The sequence below is a fragment of the Silurus aristotelis genome, assembly GCF_946808225.1.
Source record: "Silurus aristotelis genome assembly, chromosome: 28".
Taxonomy (NCBI): domain Eukaryota; kingdom Metazoa; phylum Chordata; class Actinopteri; order Siluriformes; family Siluridae; genus Silurus; species Silurus aristotelis.
The window spans coordinates 2,364,890-2,387,420 of record NC_139601.1 but is presented as its reverse complement, the minus strand read 5'-3'; the positions used below and the strand labels follow the sequence as shown (position 1 = coordinate 2,387,420).

Below are 22,531 nucleotides of genomic sequence, written 5' to 3'. Positions count from 1 at the left end.
TTCTCTTGCTTTTATAGTTTTTGTATGCTAGCTTTCTTGTTTTTATAGTTTCTGTATGCTAGCTTTCTTGTTTTTATAGTTTTTGTTGTTTTGTTTAGTTTTTTATGCTAGGTCATCTACTAAATTTTTATAGGCACTACACACATGCATCAATTTTAAGAACATCGAGGATCATCTCCTTTTCTTCATTAAATATTTTTTAAATCCTTTATTAAAGGATCTTGTAATATGCAAAGCTGTACACGTACCCTGTGATAGCCGTTGCTATAGAAACAAAAGCATACTCTGTATTACGAGGACATTAAATTATAGGTGCCACAGTCAGGGCATGAATCAACAGCCTCTGGTGTAAAGAATTCGAACACAAACGTAGGGATGAGCTCGATCCAGAAACTGCGGCGCAATTCTGTTCCACAAAGAGCTGCTTGAGATGCTGCCTGCTGACCAGAATCTGTAAAACTCCTACAGGGGCCTTGTGAGGGAGGAACGTGAGCACTGTGCGTGTGTCTGTGTGTGTGCGCACACATTTCTGCTTCGAGAATCTCATTAGAACTTTTTACTTGTTTTAGACTCAGTGTGTGTGTGTGTGTGTGTGTGTGTGTGTGTGTGTGTGTGTTGAGAGAGCAAAACAGTGTTGTGCACCACCTTATGCTTGCCTGCAGGCCATGTTGGTTATCTGTGTGGAGGTCACGCACATGGAGGATTCCACTGAGACATAAGTGCACAAAAAAAGCACACACACACACACACACACACACACACACACACACACACACACACACACACACACACACACAAAAACCACGTGGTTAAGCACTATTAAACTAAAAGGCAGCTTAATATTCCAGACAGCACCACAGTCTCTATCCATTAAAAGGCTTGTGGATTAAACCTGTAATATCTCATTATTTATCCTTCATGAAAATATTACTCGGTGCTTCATGAGGACTTAATTAGGAATTAGCTTCTAGTTAAAAGTAGCAGATCAAATATGAACCAGTGCTTATCTAAGGTGAAGTTCGCAGCTTCCCACCCAGAAGCAAGGTTTTGCTAACAAGGTCCTTTTTTATGTTATTCATTTATTTCAGAAAATATTACGATCATGACTATCTCTCTGGCTATAATGGGGGTAGAAAGGCAGTATTTTGGAAATGTTTTGCACCAAGTTACTTGAGTCTACAGCCGAACTGATTCCCACCAGTCCCATTCCCAGTTAGATTCCCACCAGGCACTACGGCCTTCAAATATGGCCGCCTTGGACTCCAACTCCCGGAACACTCACACACTTTGATTTAGCTAATTAAGCATAGTTATGCCCAGAGGTGTGCACGTTTATGCAGTGCATAGGGGTGCTGTATGTAGTGTATTTATTCTATTATTTACTCCCCTCATTTTTTGGAGGGGGAAGAGGGTGCCAGTTATGATCTTGCATCCCCATCAAAAACATGAACAAATAATCACACACACAGAGTTTAAATGACCTAATAATCATTTTAGGTCAAAGGCCTCCTGGTTTGTGATTTGGATTTGTCTTCCCTGTTTGTAGTCATTTCCCACAGTTTTCAGCTCCTTCTGGTTATGATTCCTCTTCTGTCGCAACAGTTTGCTAATGAATTTGTATAGAAGCTATGCTGTTTCATAAACGTAACTGTAAATGGATAAAAATATGCAGTATGTCTCATTGTCTTTAAGCATTATTCTTTCACGGCACAACACAGTGTGTAAGTGTGTGTGTGTGTGTGTGGTATTTCCTACATATTTGGTTCAGTGTGTACTTTTGAGTTTAGTTTTTCCTGCGAGTCCTCAGATCCCCTCAGTCCCCGGGCGCTTCTCATATCAACAAATCCCTCTTGCAGGGACAGTAAAAAAGCCGTGCCTACGATCCGCTCCACAATGGTGTGAAATATATTTAGCAGTGAGCTGACACTTCTCCTCACCCACTTATCCGGGCCTGCTTTTGTTATTTCGCCTTCCATCGACGTGCGCGAGAGCTCACTGCGTCACAGAGCCCCTGCCACTGTGTGTGTGTCTGAATGTGTGTGTGTTTGAGTGTGTGTTTGTAGGGCACAGCGACACAGTGCAAAGACTTGCTGACCTGAACGAGCTGCTCTCTAACGCAGGTCATTTCACTCAGGTGGGTCATGAGTAAAACTCACTTTCTGTTCCATGTCCCCTCAAAACACCAGATCAGGTGGGGTGTGTGTGTGTGTGTGTGTGTGTGTGTGTGTGTGTGTGCGTGCGTGCATGCATTAAATGCCAGGCTGGGCTTAAAATCATTACTAAAGATGATTCTCAAATAGACACAAATATAGATTTGAGTTTTTAAATCATTTACTCTTATATAAATATTTTAAATTATTTAGCAGATTTTTTTCCCACTACCCCACCTTTAGGCTAATAGTAAACATTAATTTTGTGTTAGCTTGTACACACTAGATTCTCTATAAAACCAGACCTGGAGACGGCACACACCCCCAACTCAACTACCATCACGCAGAAGGAGGTAGCCCCTCCTGTAACCCGCAGTTTCTTCTGCACCGAGTCGTACATCAGCTCAGCATGAATAGACATTTAAAATGCAGAGGGTGTGAATTATTCCTGAATATTCCATAAGCGATCGAACTTTAAACCGAGTGCATATTTATTAATATGTGATAAAAATTCAGTCCTGCACACGGGTATACCCTTAAACTCCAACCAACTTAGTTTGGCGGTCTTTTTTTTTTTTTTTTTTTACAGACATTTTCACGCTATTTCACGGAATTTGTGTTGAAATAAGTGTTTCTTATTTCTTTGCTCATTACTCAGTGGCTTTGTATTTCACCCTGAGGCTTTCAGTGGTGTCCTACCTGAATCAATCCACTTCTTAATACCATCATTATCACACCACAGCGATTCAAACCATCAATATTATACGGAAACGCGGTACGTCGCAGTATTTTATCATGCAGCGAGAATGAATGGCATTGCTAAAGTAGAAAAATCCAATGAACACAATTCAACAAATCTTCTTTCACTGCAGCCACAACTGCACCATCTGCTGACCTCATCTATAGCAGTAGCATCAATATCAACCTTGTAAAATGACTCAGGGTTTTCCCGGCATTTCTGTGCATTTGTTCCTTGCATTACGTTTTTCCTGGGGATTTAAAATGTAGGCAAATTGTATATATAAACTGTTTTGGGCAAAGATTCCCCAAGATGTCCAGCTTTTTTCAGAAAAGTCTGACTTGTAAATGGCCGTAAAAGTGCGACCAAATCAATTTCTTCTCTTTTGTCAGTCATTGTGACATAAAAAACCCCCAGCTATTAAATCCACACAAATATATTTGGGCTTGTGCAGTTTTCTACAGACGCAGTTTGCGAGCTCTGACTAGTGCGCTCTCTGACCGTCCAATCAAAGGATGCGAAAATGCCGATGTGATTGGACGCCTTCTAGAGGGCCTCGGAGTGGCCAAAAGTGCCAACAGCTTGGATTTGAAGCTAACAAGAGCTTGCACTGTTCATTGTTGCAGGCTATACGTAATGTGACGGCTGAAATGTGATCGGATGGATGAACTTTAATGTAAAATTACACTGCTTGAAGCAGTGCACCTGAGAGAAACACTATTAACTAAAGAGAAAATATTATTGGGAAAAATTCAAGCTTATTAATGGACAAAAAAAATTATAATGTAAGTAAATGATTCTAATTCTGAAGGCCTTGCTGACCCTGATGGCCAGCCACTGCTACTACTACTACTGCTGCTTCCTCTACTAACACTAATCCTTGTGCTAACAATACTATTAATATTTCCACTGGTATTCCTTTATTCTAATACCACTAATATAATAGCTCCTATTGTTAATACTACTATAAAATCTGTACAAAGTGCATTTTCTTGGCTCTTATCAGGTTCATTTCAGATTTCCTGTGTGACTTGCTTGAGGAAATGAAAACACAAGAAGAATGAGGTTGTTTTTTACTTTTTCTACAGTTATTATACTGCTCAGGTGCTAGAAATTTGCTCTAGCACTCAAAAAGCTCGGACTGTTTGGATAAAGTATACTCAGGATGATTAAATGTAACGCTCAGCTTCTGCTTCCTGATCAGCGAAGTAAGAAAGACACACCCGATTCCAGACCGGCTGTCACTCCTGATTGTTGCCCTTCCAACTTGAATCGAGAAAAAAAAAAAAAAAAACACCGTCTTTCACAACATATCGAAATAATGTCCCGTTCGACGGCTCGTCTCTCCGTCTCCGGCCCACAAATCAGAAGTGTTTGTGTGCTGGAGGAAAAGAAAAACGCATCATTTACTTTTTCCCTCCTTCTTTCGACTCGACTTCAAAACGACCGGGAGGCTTTTCGTTCTATTATCACGAGCTGCCATGTGATCAATGGCCGTTCGCCTGGATTTATGTGTTCGTTTAAACAGGCTCGGGCCGCGCCGTTAAAAAAAAAGTGCTTCAATTAAAGTGAAGAATCCAGGCATGTCCCAATTAAAGAACGAGACGTCGTTCTAACGAAGCCAAGGTTTGAAGACAGAGGGAGAATAAATCCAAAAATGCATGGTGCCATTTTCCTTGGGCTTGTGCCAGAAAGTTAAAAAACAACAATAAATAAAGAGTTTAGTTTTTTTTTGCCCAACAGCGGTGTAATTTTCCCAGCTCATTCCCAATGCCGTGGCTGTTGCCTCCACAATATGCTACACCATAATGGCCACTGTTGGAGTTGTGAGGGGCGACACTCATTAATTGCCAGTCACACACTTTTTTTTCTCCTCTTCTCCTTTGCTCAGGTTATGGTGGTGACAAGAGGGAGATGGTGAGGGAGATGAGCTCCGGGGCCAAAGTGCTAAAGCTTTATTGTACAAGTGATGCAAATAAAACGCTTAGGTTTGCAGAAACCAATGCTAAAAAAAAAGTTTTAACGCTTTGAATTAGTTTCATATAATTTTTCATTATTTATATTCTATTCACAATAGTGCTGCCAACAATTTGACGTCTACCCAAAGTTCTATGAGTGGTTCATTCATGGAAGGAGTCTCCAGTGTCAGTGCTGTGTAAGTCTGAGGGAACGCTGTAACAGTATAGACACTTAATCTGCTGTTATTCTGTTACATTTATTTCGGAATAAAAAGAATTCAATGTTGGTGAGGGAACAGTTGGTAGGTTCTGAAAAGTTTTTCCTTGCAATAAAGTTTGTAAATTGACTGAATGGATGGATGGATAATTGGATGGATGGATGGATGGATGGATGGATGGATGGATGGATGGATGGATGGATGGATGGAAATACACATACAGTGTGTGTTTTTGTGTGAAAGATGTGAAGGGTGCCACCACCACTGTACCGATGATGGAAAATGACTGTAGAAGAGAAAACATCTGACATGTGACTTCTTTTCCTCGTTTACAAAAGAACTGACCATGACCTCTATGCACTTATAAGACGCCCTATACTATAGAGCACGCTTTTTTTTTTTTTTTTAATACATGTACACGGGGAAAAAATAAATGCCTTCGCTAAAGTGTTTTGGAAAGAAGTAGGTCTTCACCTATCATCTGAAGATAGGCAGTGACTGAGCTGTTTGGACAACAAGAGCAAGTTCATTCCACCACCTCAGTGCCAGAACAGAAAAGAGTATTGATGTATATCTTTTACCCTGAGAGAAGGTGGGGCCAGTCGGATAGTACATTAAAAAAGTGTATCTATCATCCACACACACACACACACACACACACCGATAAGTGTGTTTATATATAAAATTAAATTTCATTGCAACTCTTGGAAGTGAGTCTTGAACCTCTGCATTTACACACTGTCACCTGGTCATCTACACATTGAGCTACCAGAGCAGCCTCGCCAAAGAAGCTCAGATTAAATACTTAAAAACGGCTCAGCTGGCAGCCCACAGGACACTGGGATAAATTCTCTATAAACAGGTCTGTTTCTGTAAGCCTTGGTGGTTTAGTGGAACTGTGCTCACCCCTCATGCCTGGGGTTTCTGGTTCAAGTCTCGTGCCCTCTGCTTTTTTCTCCCATGGTTACACCTTATGACACTTTTAATGGTAAATATGCTGAATTGAGAGTGGTCTGTCAGCTCCAATAGCTCAGTAGGTAAGTCAAGGTGTATGTGTCTATGTATGTGCTGTTGATTGGGGTTCAAGACCTGCCTGTAAGTGTAAGGGTCAAGATTGTGCAGGTGAGGTTCATTTTTAGTTAGTAAGTAAGTAAAAGTGTGAACTTTATTTGAAAAGTAAAATACTATGCAAAACTAATAAAAAAAAAAACTTATTTTATATATATATATATATATATATATATATATATGTAACAAAATAAATAAATGATAAGGTTTAAAATATATATATATATATATATATATATATAGAGTTAATAAAAATAAATAAATAAATAAATATATATATATATAAATAGCCCAGAGTAGCATAACCCCTCCCTCCACCTCTCCAGGAGCCCCAGTTGGGACATACTGGCTTTCACTCTTTTTCTCTCACTTTGCCAGATTTAGTGTCCCACCGGGTTCCAGCACCTTCAGCTCGCCAGAGGCGGTCACGATCCTGTGTGCTCGCAGTGACAGCCCCAACCTCACCTCTAGCCCACTGAGCCACCGGTGCTTTCTGTCAAACTTGCTATTTTTAGGGGGTTTATCTTTTACATAGAACAGTTATCAAACAAGAAAACATGTAGCAAGGTTTGAACCTGGAAGGTCTAGTATACACTTACCTGTGTTCTTACCCACTGAGCCACAATAGTCTTCTTGTCACTTCACGTGCCTACCTGCCTACCTGCTTGCATGTCACAGGGTTTGTCTTTTAAATGACGACACCAAAAGCCATGTGAATATCAATAACTCACGTAATAGGACTTGAACCTGAGACATCTAACTCACACTTACTTCCGCTCTTACCCACTGAGCTACCAGATACTGAAACGGTTTGTGTTGGTGTTGGTGTTGGTGTGTTGGTGTTGGTGTGTTGGTTTTAGATGACATCATTAAAGTTTTGTTCCTATTAAGAAATTTTGCATCGGAGCGTGAACCTCGAACCAGGAACGTCAAGGTTATACTTCTGCACGCTTATCCACTGAGCCACCAGTGACTCCGTGCTAATGGTACCTACACCCACATAGTTATGAAGAAAATGCACAAAAACAGCCTGACTAACAAACACTTTACAGCGTTCTTACCCACTGAGCCACCAGTACTTTCTATTCAATAAGCTTTTTTTTTCTTTTCTTTTAAATGACAACACCTATATGCAATATTGTGTGATTATCAAAAAGACATGTACCAGGGCTTGAACCTTGCAAATGGAAATCTCTAACACACACTTACCTGTGCTCTTATCCACTAAGCTATCAGCTCTTTCTGTTAAGACTGCTTTTTTGTGGGATTTATCATTTAAATGTCCACACCTATACTCAAAGATGTTAACAATCAGAAAAGCATATAAAGGGTTTTGAACTCAGAACCAGAAATGCCCAGTACACATTTACCTGTGTGCTTACCCACTGAGCCACCAGAAAGCGCTTTTACACAGGGTGTATTTGCATTTTATATGCAGCAATGATTGAACCTGGAACATCCAGCAAACACTTACTTGTGCTCTTACGGATTAAGTCACCAGAGCCTTTTCTTCAGCTGCCTTTGTTAGAGCTTAATCTTTTAAATGGCAACACCTATATGCAAAGCGACCTTGAACATCTAGGATATTCTCATTTACCAGTGCTCTCACTTATCAGTGCTCTTTCCCACTAAAGAAAAATATGTATCAGTGCTTGAACCTGGAACCAGGACTATCTCAGAAACACTTAGCTGTGCTCTTAACCACTGAGCCACAAGCCACCCACTGTTAAAATGTGGTTTTTAGGGGGTTTATCTTTTAAAATTGATACATAAATAACTAGTTATGTGATTATCAAGAAAACACACTAAAGAACGTGAGCCTGACCTGACTAACAAACACTTTATATTGTTCTTACCCACACAACCACTAAGGATTTCCACCCAGCAAGATTTTTTAGCGAGTTTATCTTTTAAATTGCACCATCTAGATGGAAGACTGTGTGATTATTAGAAAAAACACTGAGCAGGGAGTGAACCTCAGACCAGGAACGTCTAATACACACTTACCTGTGCGCTTACCTACTGAACAACCAGAGATTGTGGTGATGTCTGGTTTGTTTTAGGGGGTTTATCTTTTAAATAGCAACACACACACACACACACACACACACACACACACACATAAACAAAGCTGATAATTATCACGAAAACATGCAACAGGACAGGAGCAACCAGAACACAATCACTTGCTCTCTAACTCACTGAACCTCCAGTGTCCTGTTTATTAGGGGTTTACCTTTTAAATGGCAACACTATGTGATTACAGACAAAATTCCTACCAGGGATTAAACCTGGAACATCTAGTACACACTTAACTGCACTCTTACCCACTGAGCTGCCAGTGCGTTCTGCCAAGGGGAAATTATCTTTCCAATATTTTTAAATAATATATAGAGATGTCTTTAAGCTTATTAAGAACATAGACATGAGGGTTCGAACCTGGAAAGACTAGAAGGCATGTACCAGCACGCTTACACGCTGAACTAACAGGGGCTTCTCCTAAACAGGCCTTTTTCACGAGGTTTTCTTTAAAATACACCTATCCACATAGGCAAGTGATTATCCATAAAACAAGATGTAGTGCTTTCCGGCAAACTGGCTTTTTTGTGATGAGTGAACAATGACTGAACCTTTGACCAGAAACAGCTAGCACTCACTCACACATGCTCTTACCCACTGAGCCACCAGTGCCTCCCTTCACCAGCGTTTTTATAACGGTTTATCTGTGAAACGGATTTTGGACTGTATAGTACACACTTACCTGTGTTCGTACTACTAGTGCCTCCTTCTGAAGAAGCTTTCTTTAATTTAACTTTTGTATAGCAAAAAAAAAAAAAAATGTGATTGTGTGAAAACACACACCAAAGCTTGGATCTCTTGGACACACTTACCTGTGCACTTATTAACTGAGCTAATGGCTATTTCTGCCAAGCTAAATATTTTTTTATGGGGGATTATCTTTCAATTATATACACAGCTCTACAATGTTAGGAAACAGGCACCTAGGGTTGAACTTTGAACATCTGGAAACTACGCTCGTACCCATTGAGCCACCACTGCTTTTAGCTGAGTAGGCTTTTTTAATGGATTTATTTTTTAAATGGCATTACCTCTCGTCAAATATTGGCAAAGGTACATGCCAATCAAGAAAACACTTAACAGGATTTGAACCTTGAACATCTATTACACACTTACCTGCGTTCATACCCACTGAGCCACTAGCCCGTTGTGGGTTTTTGTTTAGTGATTTATCTTTTAAATGGCAACAAAAAGTGATTACAAAGAAAGCAAAAACAGGGGCTTGAACCTGGTAGCTCTTGGACGGATTTATCTGTGCACTTACCGACTGAACCAACAGGAAGATCTGCAAAGCAGCTTCTTTTTTTAGGAGAATTATTTTTCAAATACATACACAGAGCTACAAAGTAAAATACAAAGCTTTATGCTTATCAAGAAAGCATTCATCAGGGTTTGAACCCGGAACAAGGAACGCTTAGTACATACTTACTTGTGCTCTTACCCATTGTCACCTATTACTATGCACCAATTTTAAGAGTTATCTTTTAAATGGCACCACCTATATGCAAAGATTATGCAGAAAGCACGGACAAGATCTTGAACCTTGGATCAAGAATGCCTACAATACTTTCGTGTGCCCGTACCCATTAAGTCAACAGTGCATTCTGCTATCACCTACTGTTTTTTTGAGGGTGTTTATCTTTAAAATGGCAACAAAAAAGGCTTGATTTTTTAACATGCTTAAGTGTGCTCTTACCCATTGAGCTGCCACTACTTTCTATAACACAAGTGATCTTTACGGAGTTTATCTTTGAAATGGCAGCACCTATCGGCAAGAAAACAAGCACCAAGGCTTAAACCCTGAACTCACTTACCTGCGCTCGTACCCACTGAGCCACCAAAGCTGTCTCAGCTGCCTTTTTACGGAGTTTATCTCTAAATTACAACATCTATAAACGGAGATATTTGATTAGCAATAAAACTAACAAAAGGACCGGAACCTGGACTGTTTAGTACATGCGTGCCTGTGTTCGTACCCACCAGAGGTGGGAAGTAACGGAGTACAAATACTTTGTTACTGTACTTAAAAAGATTTTTCTGGTATCAGTACTTGTACTCCACTATTTATTTTTCAGACAACTTTTTACTTTTACTCATTACATTTTTACACAAATATCTGTACTTTTTACTTCTTACATTTTCAAAACCGGCTCGTTACTTTAGTTTAGTTTCCAGTGATTTGGTGAAATATTTTTTTTATTTTCACTGTGCACCGATTTCAGCCGAACAACCGATTTTCTGTTACTGCGCGTCTTTTTTAATCCACTGGTGTATAAAGTCCTAACTCTCTCTCACCACAGATGTAGACTAGTTTACGGAGCTAAGAATCAGCAGGCAGTCACTGTAATATAATCACTGTACATATGCTTACATATACAGTGGGTACGGAAAGTATTCAGACCCCCTTAAATTTTTCACTCTTTGTTATATTGCAGCCATTTGCTAAAATCATTTAAGTTCATTCTTCTTCCTCATGAATGTACACACAGCACCCCATGTTGACAGAAAAACACAGAATTGTTGACATTGTTGCAGATTTATTAAAAAAGAAAAACTGAAATATCACATGGTCCTAAGTATTCAGACCCTTTGCTGTGACACTCATATATTTAACTCAGGTGCTTTCTATTTCTTCTGATCATCCTTGAGATGGTTCTACACCTTCATTTGAGTCCAGCTGTGTTTGATTATACTGATTGGACTTGATTAGGAAAGCCACACACCTGTCTATATAAGACCTTCCAGATCACAATGCATGTCAGAGCAAATGAGAATCATGAGGTCAAAGGAACTGCCAGAAGAGCTCAGAGACAGAATTGTGGCAAGGCACAGATCTAGCCAAGGTTACAAAAAGATTTCTGCTGCACTTAAGGTTCCTAAGAGCACAGTGGCCTCCATAATCCTCAAATGGAAGACGTTTGGGACGACCAGAACCCTTCCTAGAGCTGGCCGTCCGGCCAAACTGAGCTATCGGGGGAGAAGAGCCTTGGTGAGAGAGGTAAAGAAGAACCCAAAGATCACTGTGGCTGAGTTTCAGAGATGCAGTCAGGAGATGGGAGAAAGTTGTAGAACGTCAACCATCACTGCAGCCCTCCACCAGTCGGGGCTTTATGGCAGAGTGGCCCGACGGAAGCCTCTCCTCAGTGTAAGACACATGAAAGCCCGCATGGAGTTTGCTAAAAATTACCTGAAGGACTCCAAGATGGTGAGAAATAAGATTCTCTGGTCTGATGAGAGCAAAATAGAACTTTTTGGCCTTAATTCTAAGCGGTATGTGTGGAGAAAACCAGGCACTGCTCATCACCTGTCCAATACAGTCCCAACAGTGAAGCATGGTGGTGGCAGCATTATGCTGTGGGGGTGTTTTTCAGCTGCAGGGACAGGACGACTGGTTGCAATCGAGGGAAAGATGAATGCGGCCAAGTACAGGGATATCCTGGACAAAAACCTTCTCCAGAGTGCTCTGGACCTCAGACTGGGCCGAAGGTTTACCTTCCAACAAGACAATGACCCTAAGCACACAGCTAAAATAACGAAGGAGTGGCTTCACAACAACTCCGTGACTGTTCTTGAATGGCCCAGCCAGAGCCCTGACTTAAACCCAATTGAGCATCTCTGGAGAGACCTAAAAATGGCTGTCCACCAACGTTTACCGTCCAACCTGACAGAACTGGAGAGGACCTGCAAGGAGGAATGGCAAAGGATCCCCAAATCCAGGTGTGAAAGACTTGTTGCATCTTTCCCCAAAAGACTCCTGACTGTATTAGATCAAAAGGGGGCTTCTACTAAATACTGAGCAAAGGGTCTGAATACTTAGGACCATGTGATATTTCAGTTTTTCTTTTTTAATAAATCTGCAACAATGTCAACAATTCTGTGTTTTTCTGTCAGTATGGGGTGCTATGTGTACATTCATGAGGAAGAAGAATGAACCTAAATGGTTTTAGCAAATGGCTGCAATATAACAAAGAGTGAAAAATTTAAGGGGGTCTGAATACTTTCCGTACCCACATGCTGTACATATGATACATGTTTAACACCTCCAAGCTGCCAGTTTTGTGCACCTGAGCAAGCCCTTAACTCACTACTGCTCATTTAGTAAATTAGATCATTAAGAGTCGCTCGGGATAAACACGTCCAACAGGAAGTGGCTATATCTCGCTATCTTTGTCTCTCTATTTTCTCTGTCTAATTGTCTGTGTCTCTTTTAGTAAATGTCTCTGTCTCACTGTATATGTCTCTCACTTGTTGTCTCTCTATTTGTTTCTCACTCTTTCTAAAGCTGTGTCTGTGTCTCTTTGTCGTTGTCTCCATCTTTCCTGCTTATTTACATGTCTAACAAAGTTTTGAGTAATGCCATTAGTGATCTATGATGAAAGACTTCCCTGGTTCGAGTCTTACCTCTAGTTTCATATTGAACATTATAAGAAGTTTTTAAAAACAGAACAATGAAAGATCATTAAAATTGGTTGCTGGCAAATCAATTCAATTCAATAAATTTTTATTTGTATAGCGCTTTTAACAATGAACATTGTCTCAAAGCAGCTTTACACAGATAATGCGGTGATTAAAAATGAATATGTTCTTTATGAGTAAGTTTGCCCCTGATGATCGAGCCGGTGGCGACTGTGGCAAGGAAAAACTCCCAGAGATGGCATAAGGAAGAAACCTTGAGAGGAACCAGACTCAAGAGGTTACACCGAATGTCCATTTGTGGCAGGTATACAATGTTGCGGGGTACAGTGATGATGATCAAAAGCAAACTGTATTCCTGAGTCAGTGTAGGAGACTGTTGACATCAACTACAGTCCAATCCATCCTCAAAGCTCCCGTTCTTACTCCGGAATTTCATGGAACCACCCAAGGGCGTTGATGACAAACCTTCCACAGCTGCACAGAGTGGCCTCCAGTCAAAGAGAACACTATCCAGTGGCAGGCCTGGACGAAGTGGGAAGATCCACGGAGGGGAGAGGGACAGGAACAGTGGTCACTGGAGCCTCAGGAGCATGTTTAACTCGACCGAGAGAGAGAGAGAGTAAGAGAAAAGAGGGTGACAGGAAGAGAAGGATATGGATTATTAAGTGTACCTATTGTTGCATGAGAGTTAAAGTCACTGTGCAGTTTGGACTCCGGCAAGACTCGCTATGGCAGCATGACTAAAAGGGAGAACCAGAAGGAAACACAGACATGAGGGATCTCTGGGATAAGAGACGACCCACCACACCACCATCAACAAACCTGAGTGAACGCGTGAATGTGAGGGGACGACAGCATACAAATATCCCAGTTCACCAAACACTCTATATCATGTTCCCTCCAGATCTGAGCCTTTACCTGAGAAAAAATCTACTGATTAAAGGCTTGACTGAATAAATATGTTTTCAACCTCGACTTAAACAAATCTTCATTATTGCTGTAATCTTCATTATTGGAGGAACCAACAGATAGCCAGCACCTTTTGATCTAAGTAGGCGTGGAGGATCATACTGGTACAGAAGTTCATGGAATATCAGTGGTGCAGGTGTTGGAGATGTGGTTCTTGTACCTGAGTCACTTCTCATAGACTTCGAGTTACTGAGAGAATGTACAGGAAGGAGAAGTTTTGACCCTCTACCATCATGATCTAAGAGAAAACACTGGTCTCCTAACTATAGAAAAGCCAAGAGTCCAATAAGCAAAGCCTTGTTTGCCACCCCTGTGGTAGTGTAGTGGTTAGTAATGCAGCCTCTGCTATCTGACTCCCCTGGTTCGATTCCTACCCCTTAGCTTTCCTTTAAATTGTTTAAAAAGTTTTTAAAAAAAGAACCAGAAAAGGTCGTAAAAATCAGATTCTTGCAGGAGATCCTGTGGCTCAATTGGTAGAGCTTTACCTCTGGGTTGAGAGGTTGCTGGTTCAAACCCCGGCCAGGGCTCAAAGTTAAGAGTGTGGAAGGTTCCGGTGGCTGTAGTAAGGAAGGTGTCAGAAATGGCTGCGTGGAAGGTTGGATGTGGAAGGTTTCGGAGGGCGTATCCTGAAGCAGGGGGGCAATATCCGGGCACCTCCCCCCCCCCCGGTGTCTGAGAAGCTGAAAACAGGGGGTTATGAAGCAAAAACGTTCAAAAAAGTATCGACTTAGTTTTGCATATATAGGGAAAAAGTCTGTCAAAAACCTATCACCCTTACTTTTTCTGAGGCTGTGAAGCAGCAGGTCTTCACAGCCTTTGTTTACAGTCAACTACCTCGTTGCTCACCAGACACTTCTTTCCACACAGGTTACCCAGTGTGGGGACAAGCCAGATTTGAACCAGCAACCTCTGAACACAGAGGCAAGGCTTTTACCACAAAGCCATCAAGTCCCACAACATACCTTCTTTTTTTGGGGGGTTTATCCTTCGTTTCATGCTTCATAACAAGAAATTCATACAAGAGAGAAACACAGAAAGCAGGATTCGAACCATGAATCCCACCAACAGCGAAATACCAGTCTTAATCCACTGACCCATCGGGAAGGACCGACTGCAAAAATTGTTTAGAGCAGGTCTATCTTTTCTTTCAAACCATCAACACAAGAATATAATGCTAAAGACAGACATAGGAAGCAAACCCATAATGTGACTAACAGGATTCGAACCCTGATTCACACCATTAACAAGGCACCAGCATTAACCCACTGAACCATCAGGAAGGACAAGCTGGAAAGCTTGTTTAGAGCAGGTCTATCATTCTTTTCAAACCATCAACACAGCAAATACAGATGTAAGTAGCACAAGTTGAACCCACATTGTAAATAAAAGGAAGAAAGCAAGATTCGAACCATGATCCCCACCACTAGCAAGATACCCACCTTAACCCGTTGAACCATTGGTGAGGACAGGCTAGGAAGCTTATTTAGAGCAGGTCTATCATTCTTTTCAAACCATCAACACAGCAAATACAGATGTAAGTAGCACAAGTTGAACCCACATTGTAAATAAAAGGAAGAAAGCAAGATTCGAACCATGATCCCCACCACTAGCAAGATACCCACCTTAACCCGTTGAACCATTGGGGAGGACAGGCTAGGAAGCTTATTTAGAGCAGGTCTATATTTCTTTTCAACCCATTAAAAAAATATATCACTAAAGAAAGATGTAGGAAGTGAATCCTGATCGTGACTGGCAGACAGAAAGCAGGATTCGAAACCTGAACCCCAACAAAAGCAAGAAACCTGATTTAACCCACTGAACCATCAGGGAAGACAGGCCCGGAAGCTTGTTTAGAGCAGGTCTATCTACTTTTAAACCATCAACACAAGAATATAAAGCTAAAGAAAGATTTAGGAACATAAACTACATCACAACTAGCAGGCAGAAAGCAGGATTCAAACCCAGATCCTCACCATCAGTGAGGTACCAGCCTTAACCCACTCAACTATGGAAGAGATCAGACTTGGAAGCATGTTTAGATGAGGCACAAGCCTTAAACCACTGAGCGACCACTGCTGAAAAGCATGTATGCTTTTTGGAGGATTCATACTTTGTTTCACAGTAAGAAAGAAGGCATGTAGGACTGGCTTTGAAACCTTATCAGCAGCGTGGACTATATTAAGGACCATGTTCAGGCACAAGCCTTAACCCACTGAGCTACCACAGAAGTGCCTTTTTTTTGCTGGAGTTTTCTTTCATTAAAGACCAATCAAGAAATTAATCCAACACAGAAAGGACAGAATTGAAATGTTTTCAGAGGGCACAAGGTCCAGAAGTTTTATTTACCAACACAGCAACCAGCTCGACCAGGAATCAAACTCTCAAACTCATCCTTGTGGGGATACTGACATTAACCCACTAGGCTATCACATCCATCCATCCATCCATTCATCCATTCATCCATTTATCCATCTATCTATCTATCTATCTATCTATCTATCTATCTATCTATCTATCTATCTATCTATCTATCTATCTATCTATCTATCTATCTATCTATCTATCTATCTATCTATCTATGATGTGAGGTCCAGTTAACAGCTAAAACAGGAAGCAGTAATAACTACTTTTTACTTAAGTACATGTCAGAGCCAAGACTTCTTTACTTTCACTTAAGTAAAAAAGTTTAATCAGTACTTCAAATTTTACCCGAGTATTTTAAAACATGAGTATCTGTACTTTTACTTAAGTAAAGGATGTGTGTACTTTTGCCACCTCTGGTACCCACTGAGCGGCTAGTGCCCCCAGCAGAATACGCTTTTTTTCTCAGTGATTTATCTTTTAAACACTATGTCATTACCGAGAAAACACACACAAGGGTTTGAGCCTTAACCTTAGACACACTTATCTGCGGGCTGATCAATTGAGCCAACGGCAATTTATACCAAGCTAAGTTTTTTTTAGGGGAATTACTTTTCAAGTATATAAACAGAGCAAAAAAGAAAAATACAAAGCTTTATGCTTATCAAGAAAACATTCATTGGGGTTTGAACCTGGAATGTCAAGTACATACTTACTTGCGTTCTTACCCACTGAGCCACAAGCAAACCCGAACCGTGGCCGCCAATGCTTTTAGCGAAGCGAACTTTTTTTTAGCGAGTTTATTTTTTAAATGTCAACACACACCCACATAAAAACATTCAAAACATGAACCTGCAGGACACACTCAACTGTGCTTTTACCTCCTAAACCACCAGCAATTCCTGCCAAAACATCTTGTACTGTATTTTTCTTTAGAGGGTTTATCTTTTGAATGGCAACATATACGCACCATATTGCAATTATAAATAAAATACACAACAGCACTTGAAACTTCAACATCCAGAGCACACTTGCCTGCTGAATGCTTCGAGTTACTGAACTGTGCTTGTGTTAGACACTTCGTTATACACTTAATCAACGTCCATATTCACGTTCATATTAGTATATTTATAAGGGACATTTTTATCCAAAGAAATAAACAGTAAAACTAAAATTGTACATAAAATTTTAATACAGAACCCAAATAGGCCCCAAATCCTGAGGTACTTTTTATTGTTCAGAGAAACGGAACAATGCTTTTGAAAGTAGGGACTTATAACTCCTGATGCAGGGGATTGAGATGGCCTTTCTTTCGCCTCCTATCAGTAATTAAGGCTGGTATGGGGCAGACGGAGGAGAGGATCTTCTTGTTTTCATCACCCGACTGTCTGTCAGGATTTTCAAGCTGTGAGATGTATCATGAGCTGTACTGTACCTGCTTACATGAACACTCATCGAGGTGTTGTTTATATATAATCCACCTGAGCGCCGTCTCGCCTTGCAGTCACACTGCATCCAGTATGAGCCGTGTAATGCTGACAAATCTGTGGCATTGTGTAAATGAGCCACACGTAATATGAAAAACATTTTTGTTAGATTTATACATTTGGTTTATTTTAATAAGGGCTTTTTTTTTTTTTTTTTTTTACACAAGCATGAATAAAAAACCTGGTTCCCAGAACTCCCTGTAGATGAGGCTGATAAATGGTTTAGCTTTCTGGCTGATTTATATCTCCATAACTAGATATACAGGGGAATATCATTAATTTCTGTTAAAACAAAGGTATTAGGCCATCCTAGTAATTGATTATACATTTCAATACTACAGAACAGGATTTATTGTCGCTATCTTCAAACTAAAGCACCTCCATGCTCCTTTTTGTGGAATCTCAAATCATTTTCTGAGGGATGTGCAGATGAAAATAGCTGAAATCGAGCATTTTTAAACGTACTCCTGTGTGCTGTGGATGAGGGTGAGGTGGTCCTGGGACAGACCCATGGCAAAAAGAAGTGAAAGGTGTTAGCACAAATAATACTGATTTTATTGCACGTGTCAGACGGCGTGTGTTCGTCCTCTGACTCCAGCAACAGGAATCTCAAGCGACTCGGACTCGCCTCACCTCACCCTGCGCCGATGCCCCACAGCACGTTATTACTCCATTTCAGTGCATTTAATTGGCTGTTAAACTCACCAGTCATCCTCAGGCTTATTCACAAGGGACTGATCGGAGTTCAACTTTTTTTTTTCAGTTTTTTCGTCTGCTGAAAAAACACCCACTCAGATGATCAAGGCAGAATTGTCTTCAGCAGAGTTTAATGAGCTGAATCAGGTACATCGGTGAGAAAGTGCAAACAAAACCTCTGACCCACACAAGGTGTCTCCTGGTACCTGGTGGGGGTGGGGGCAGAAGCTTGAGGAACACCAGACTACGATCAAAATAACAAAGCCTCGGCTTTCTCGCTGACTGCAGGGTCAGAGAATAATTCTGAACCCCGAGTCCCGGCGTCGGATTTGCTCTGCTCTAACACACTTTAGAATTGGTCAGCGAAATTGCGGAGGCTTAATGAGTGCAATAATTATAAAGGTTGGAATGCACAAGGAGACGGGATTTGTTTCTAAAAAAACAGGTTTGTTTTAAGTGTTAGAAACATCTCCTTAAACATCTCCTTGTAAATTCCAGACCACCAGGGGTGTCATAATTTTTTATATACTGTACACTATAATCGACAAAAGTTTGTAGACAGCTCAGTATAAGTTTATATATATATATTATAATTTTTTTTATATATATTTATTTATTTATTACGTTTTTTTTTTTTGTTTAATAAACCCTTACATAACAAACAAAGGCATTGTCATCATTCCACTGCTAAACACATTTAAGAATCAATTTAACAACAATCAAAATAAATAAACAAAATAAAAGATTAACATTTTAAATAATACAAAATCATGTCGAACAAATTATAATTACACCTGGAGGTTCAATCAAAGTATTTTGCCTGAAGTTCAGAGTGTTTTAAGGAGCTCTTCATTATTAATTGTATTATGGATTAAAAAAAATATTTTTTAAATGCCTTAAAACTAAAATAAACTTGAACAAATCCACATTTGTGTACATAAAACTTGCCTACATCGACATATTATTGCACATAGTCAATTTATTAGTTTTGACACCCAAGTATATGTTCCACATTTAATCTCAATTTCCTGTTATAATATCCTCCACTCTTCTGGGGAGATGTTCCACAAGTTTTGTGGCGATTCATTCACCCACAAGAGTGTTGGTAAAGTCAAGTACTGAAGAAGGTGAGGTGAGGAGGCCTGTGGGTGCAGTCAGCATTCACATTTATCATGTTCAATAGGGTTTGAGGTCAGATCTTCCACTCCAACCCATGTGAAGCATCTTCATGGAGCACAGGAGTAGCGTCATGCTGGAACAGGTTTGGGTCTCCTAGTTCAAGTGAAGGAAACTTTCAATCAACTGTTTAATCAACCTGTACAATTGTGTGTACCGCTTTGTGGGAACAGTTTGGTCCATATTGTGCATTTTATTATAATGTTCTGAAATTGTAGCAGTGTAAAAAGAATACGATCTGCAATGCACATGACGGATTTGCGTAGTTAATGTTGAAATAAAGTACAAATGAGCTGAAAGTCTGAGATATGCCAAATCTCCATGTGTTACCTACCTCTCGTCTATCGCTCTTTATTGTCTCTTGCGCCATTCTTCCTTCAGGCGTCCTCTTCATTATTTCAGTTTTGCTGCAGGCTTTTTTTTTTTAAGTCAGAATGTTCATGCTGTACTTCCAATGGTGTGTGTACGCGTGTGTGTGTGTGTATACGTTGGAGACAAATACACCTACTAGAACAGAACCGTACTTTTGAAATTTACATACAAATAAAAAATTTCTTTACATTTAACTACAAATGAATGAAATACATAAATATATATATTTTTTTCCTATTTATCTTTAAATATGCTCAATGAAGCATCATTTTAAGTAAATAATTAACCAAATTTGAAAAAAAAAAATATCTGGGTACAAATAAATCTTCATATACTGTTTACTGTACTTTATGTGACAAATTTAAAGAAAATTAAGTAAAATATATTTGTATTCATTCAATTTATTAATCACTTAAATTGGCACGTATTAAACTGATCAAATAAAATAAAACAATGGACATTTTTTATTAAATGGCTAAAACTTTTTAGACCCCATTTGCATAATACAGATGTGTGTGTTTTTTACATTTAATATTTAATTTTCTAAAGATTTGATCTACTTATCTGTTCTAATTATTTCTACTTTAACTAATTAATTTAATAATTATTCCTTCCATCCTTCATTCATTCACTCGCTCGATATGTGGAATTGTCCGAATTTTGTACTTTTAATTTAAATTCATGAAGCTGGAAATAAAAACGCTAAAGAATCCATCGCGCTAGTGTAAGCCGCTAGCCACTTCCTGCTTAGCAGCTAACGCTAGCGCTATGGATTCTTTAGCGTTTTTATGCATGCACAAAACAAACTGTATTTCCGGTACATTGTGAGTAGCCTGTAACTCTAGTTTCTTTTTTATACCCCTGGCATTGTTGTGCATGTTTTCAAGTTCAATAATAATGATAAAACTTGAGGTCCACCACTTAATAGATTCCTGAGGGAACACAGATTGAAACTATGTTCTGCACGTTAAAAGGATTTTATTTTTGTAAACGTGTACCGACAACGGAAGCCCTGTGTTTGAAAATTTCAGTATGAATGTGTACTGTTACACCCTTAATATCTATTATATATACTTTATATATATTTTTAATATCATTTTCTATTTAGGTTTTCTTTGAAGCATGTATCAATCGATGTACATGTGCGTTTGTCTAAAGAGTCCGTGTACGAGTCCATGTGACTCATATCAGTGCCACACTCTTCCTCAGTGAAGGAGCACAGCAGCTCCAAGTAGTAAATACAGCATCAAATATGAAGTGAAACACACAGCAAATGTGTGTTTATGTCCGATATACTGTATGAACTGACTGTCTCTGTGTGCGTGTGTACAGAGGGTGGGACGTGTGAGGTGATCGCAGCCCATCGGTGCTGCAACAAGAACCGCATTGAGGAGCGCTCGCAGACGGTCAAGTGCTCGTGTCTGCCGGGCAAAGTAGCAGGAACGACACGCAACAAGCCCTCCTGTGTGGACGGTAAGAGCTACGACATCACTTCCTGTTTCATGCAGGATAATTCCTTCCGACATCCCCCTCTCCCATTTTTGCTGTCATGTAAACACACTTCAGCGTTAGTGGACACATTTCAGCATTAGAACAGCAATAATGAACATTTTAATAAATGAAGTACTGCAAGACCCAAAGTGTTGCATCCCTCTTTCACCATAGCAACAGCAGGTTGTAGAGTGTTGAGTGTGGTATACAAACTCACTCATATTTTTCTGCAAGAGAATCACACAGAAGGCCAGCTCAGCAAGCTGGAGTAAAAGCTCATCCTGCTTCCACACTCGGCTGCATGTGCAGCTGTATAGACGGCCAGGAGGTGCAGATATTTGTCGAAACAGAGAAGTCGTCACATCATGTCACGTCTGTGCTATTTTAAACTGTTTCTTCAAATCTCATGCAAATGCTACTGGAAGCCCCGAAAATCTAGTTAACCTTTACTGAACCCGTTAGCCAGCGAACACAAACCGTGTATGTGTAGGAAAACCATACAGAAGCCTTTAGGTGGAGAGAGAAATGTATATATTTAAGGGAGAAACCAGTTTAAAGATTTATCTGAACTTTGAAGGCAACGAAGACAAGAGCAGGCTTCTTGATTTCCTCATTCATGTATTCGTGTATTGAATATAAAACTCTACTCTCTGAGATCTTAGCAGTGCTTGTGTTTCTACAAACACACACATCTAATTGTCTGTCTTTCTGTCTGCCTGCCTTCCTGTCTGTCTGTCTGTCTCCCTACCTAACCTATCTGTCTATGTGCCTGCCTGTCTATCTGTCTGCCTATCTCCCAACCTACCTATCTCTCTGTCTATCTGTCTGCCTGCCTGTCTGCCTGCCTGTCTATCTCCCAACCTACCTATCTCTCTGTCTATCTGTCTGCCTGCCTGTCTATCTCCCAACCTACCTATCTCTCTGTCTATCTGTCTGCCTGCCTGTCTGCCTGCCTGTCTATCTCCCAACCTACCTATCTCTCTGTCTATCTGTCTGCCTGCCTGTCTGCCTGCCTGTCTATCTCCCAACCTACCTATCTCTCTGTCTATCTGTCTGCCTGCCTGTCTGCCTGCCTGTCTATCTCCCAACCTACCTATCTCTCTGTCTATCTGTCTGCCTGCCTGTCTATCTCCCAACCTACCTATCTCTCTGTCTATCTGTCTGCCTGCCTGTCTGCCTGCCTGTCTATCTCCCAACCTACCTATCTCTCTGTCTATCTGTCTGCCTGCCTGTCTGCCTGCCTGTCTATCTCCCAACCTACCTATCTCTCTGTCTATCTGTCTGCCTGCCTGTCTATCTCCCAACCTACCTATCTCTCTGTCTATCTGTCTGCCTGCCTGTCTATCTCCCA

At 40.3% G+C, this 22,531-nt stretch overlaps 1 protein-coding gene across 3 annotated transcripts in view; it reads left to right on the top strand.

The window, feature by feature from the left end:
• tafa1b (TAFA chemokine like family member 1b) overlaps nucleotides 1–22,531 on the top strand; it is a 151,249-nt gene that overhangs the window by 112,618 nt on the left and 16,100 nt on the right. For all 3 annotated transcript variants that reach the window (XR_014532149.1, XM_083533485.1, XM_083533484.1), the window contains exon 4: nucleotides 21,022–21,162. Coding sequence is in view for 2 of the 3 variants with exons in the window: in XM_083533485.1 (XP_083389611.1) it covers nucleotides 21,022–21,162 (141 nt within the window). In the remaining variant the exon portion in view is untranslated. The remainder of the gene's footprint in view (nucleotides 1–21,021; nucleotides 21,163–22,531) is intronic.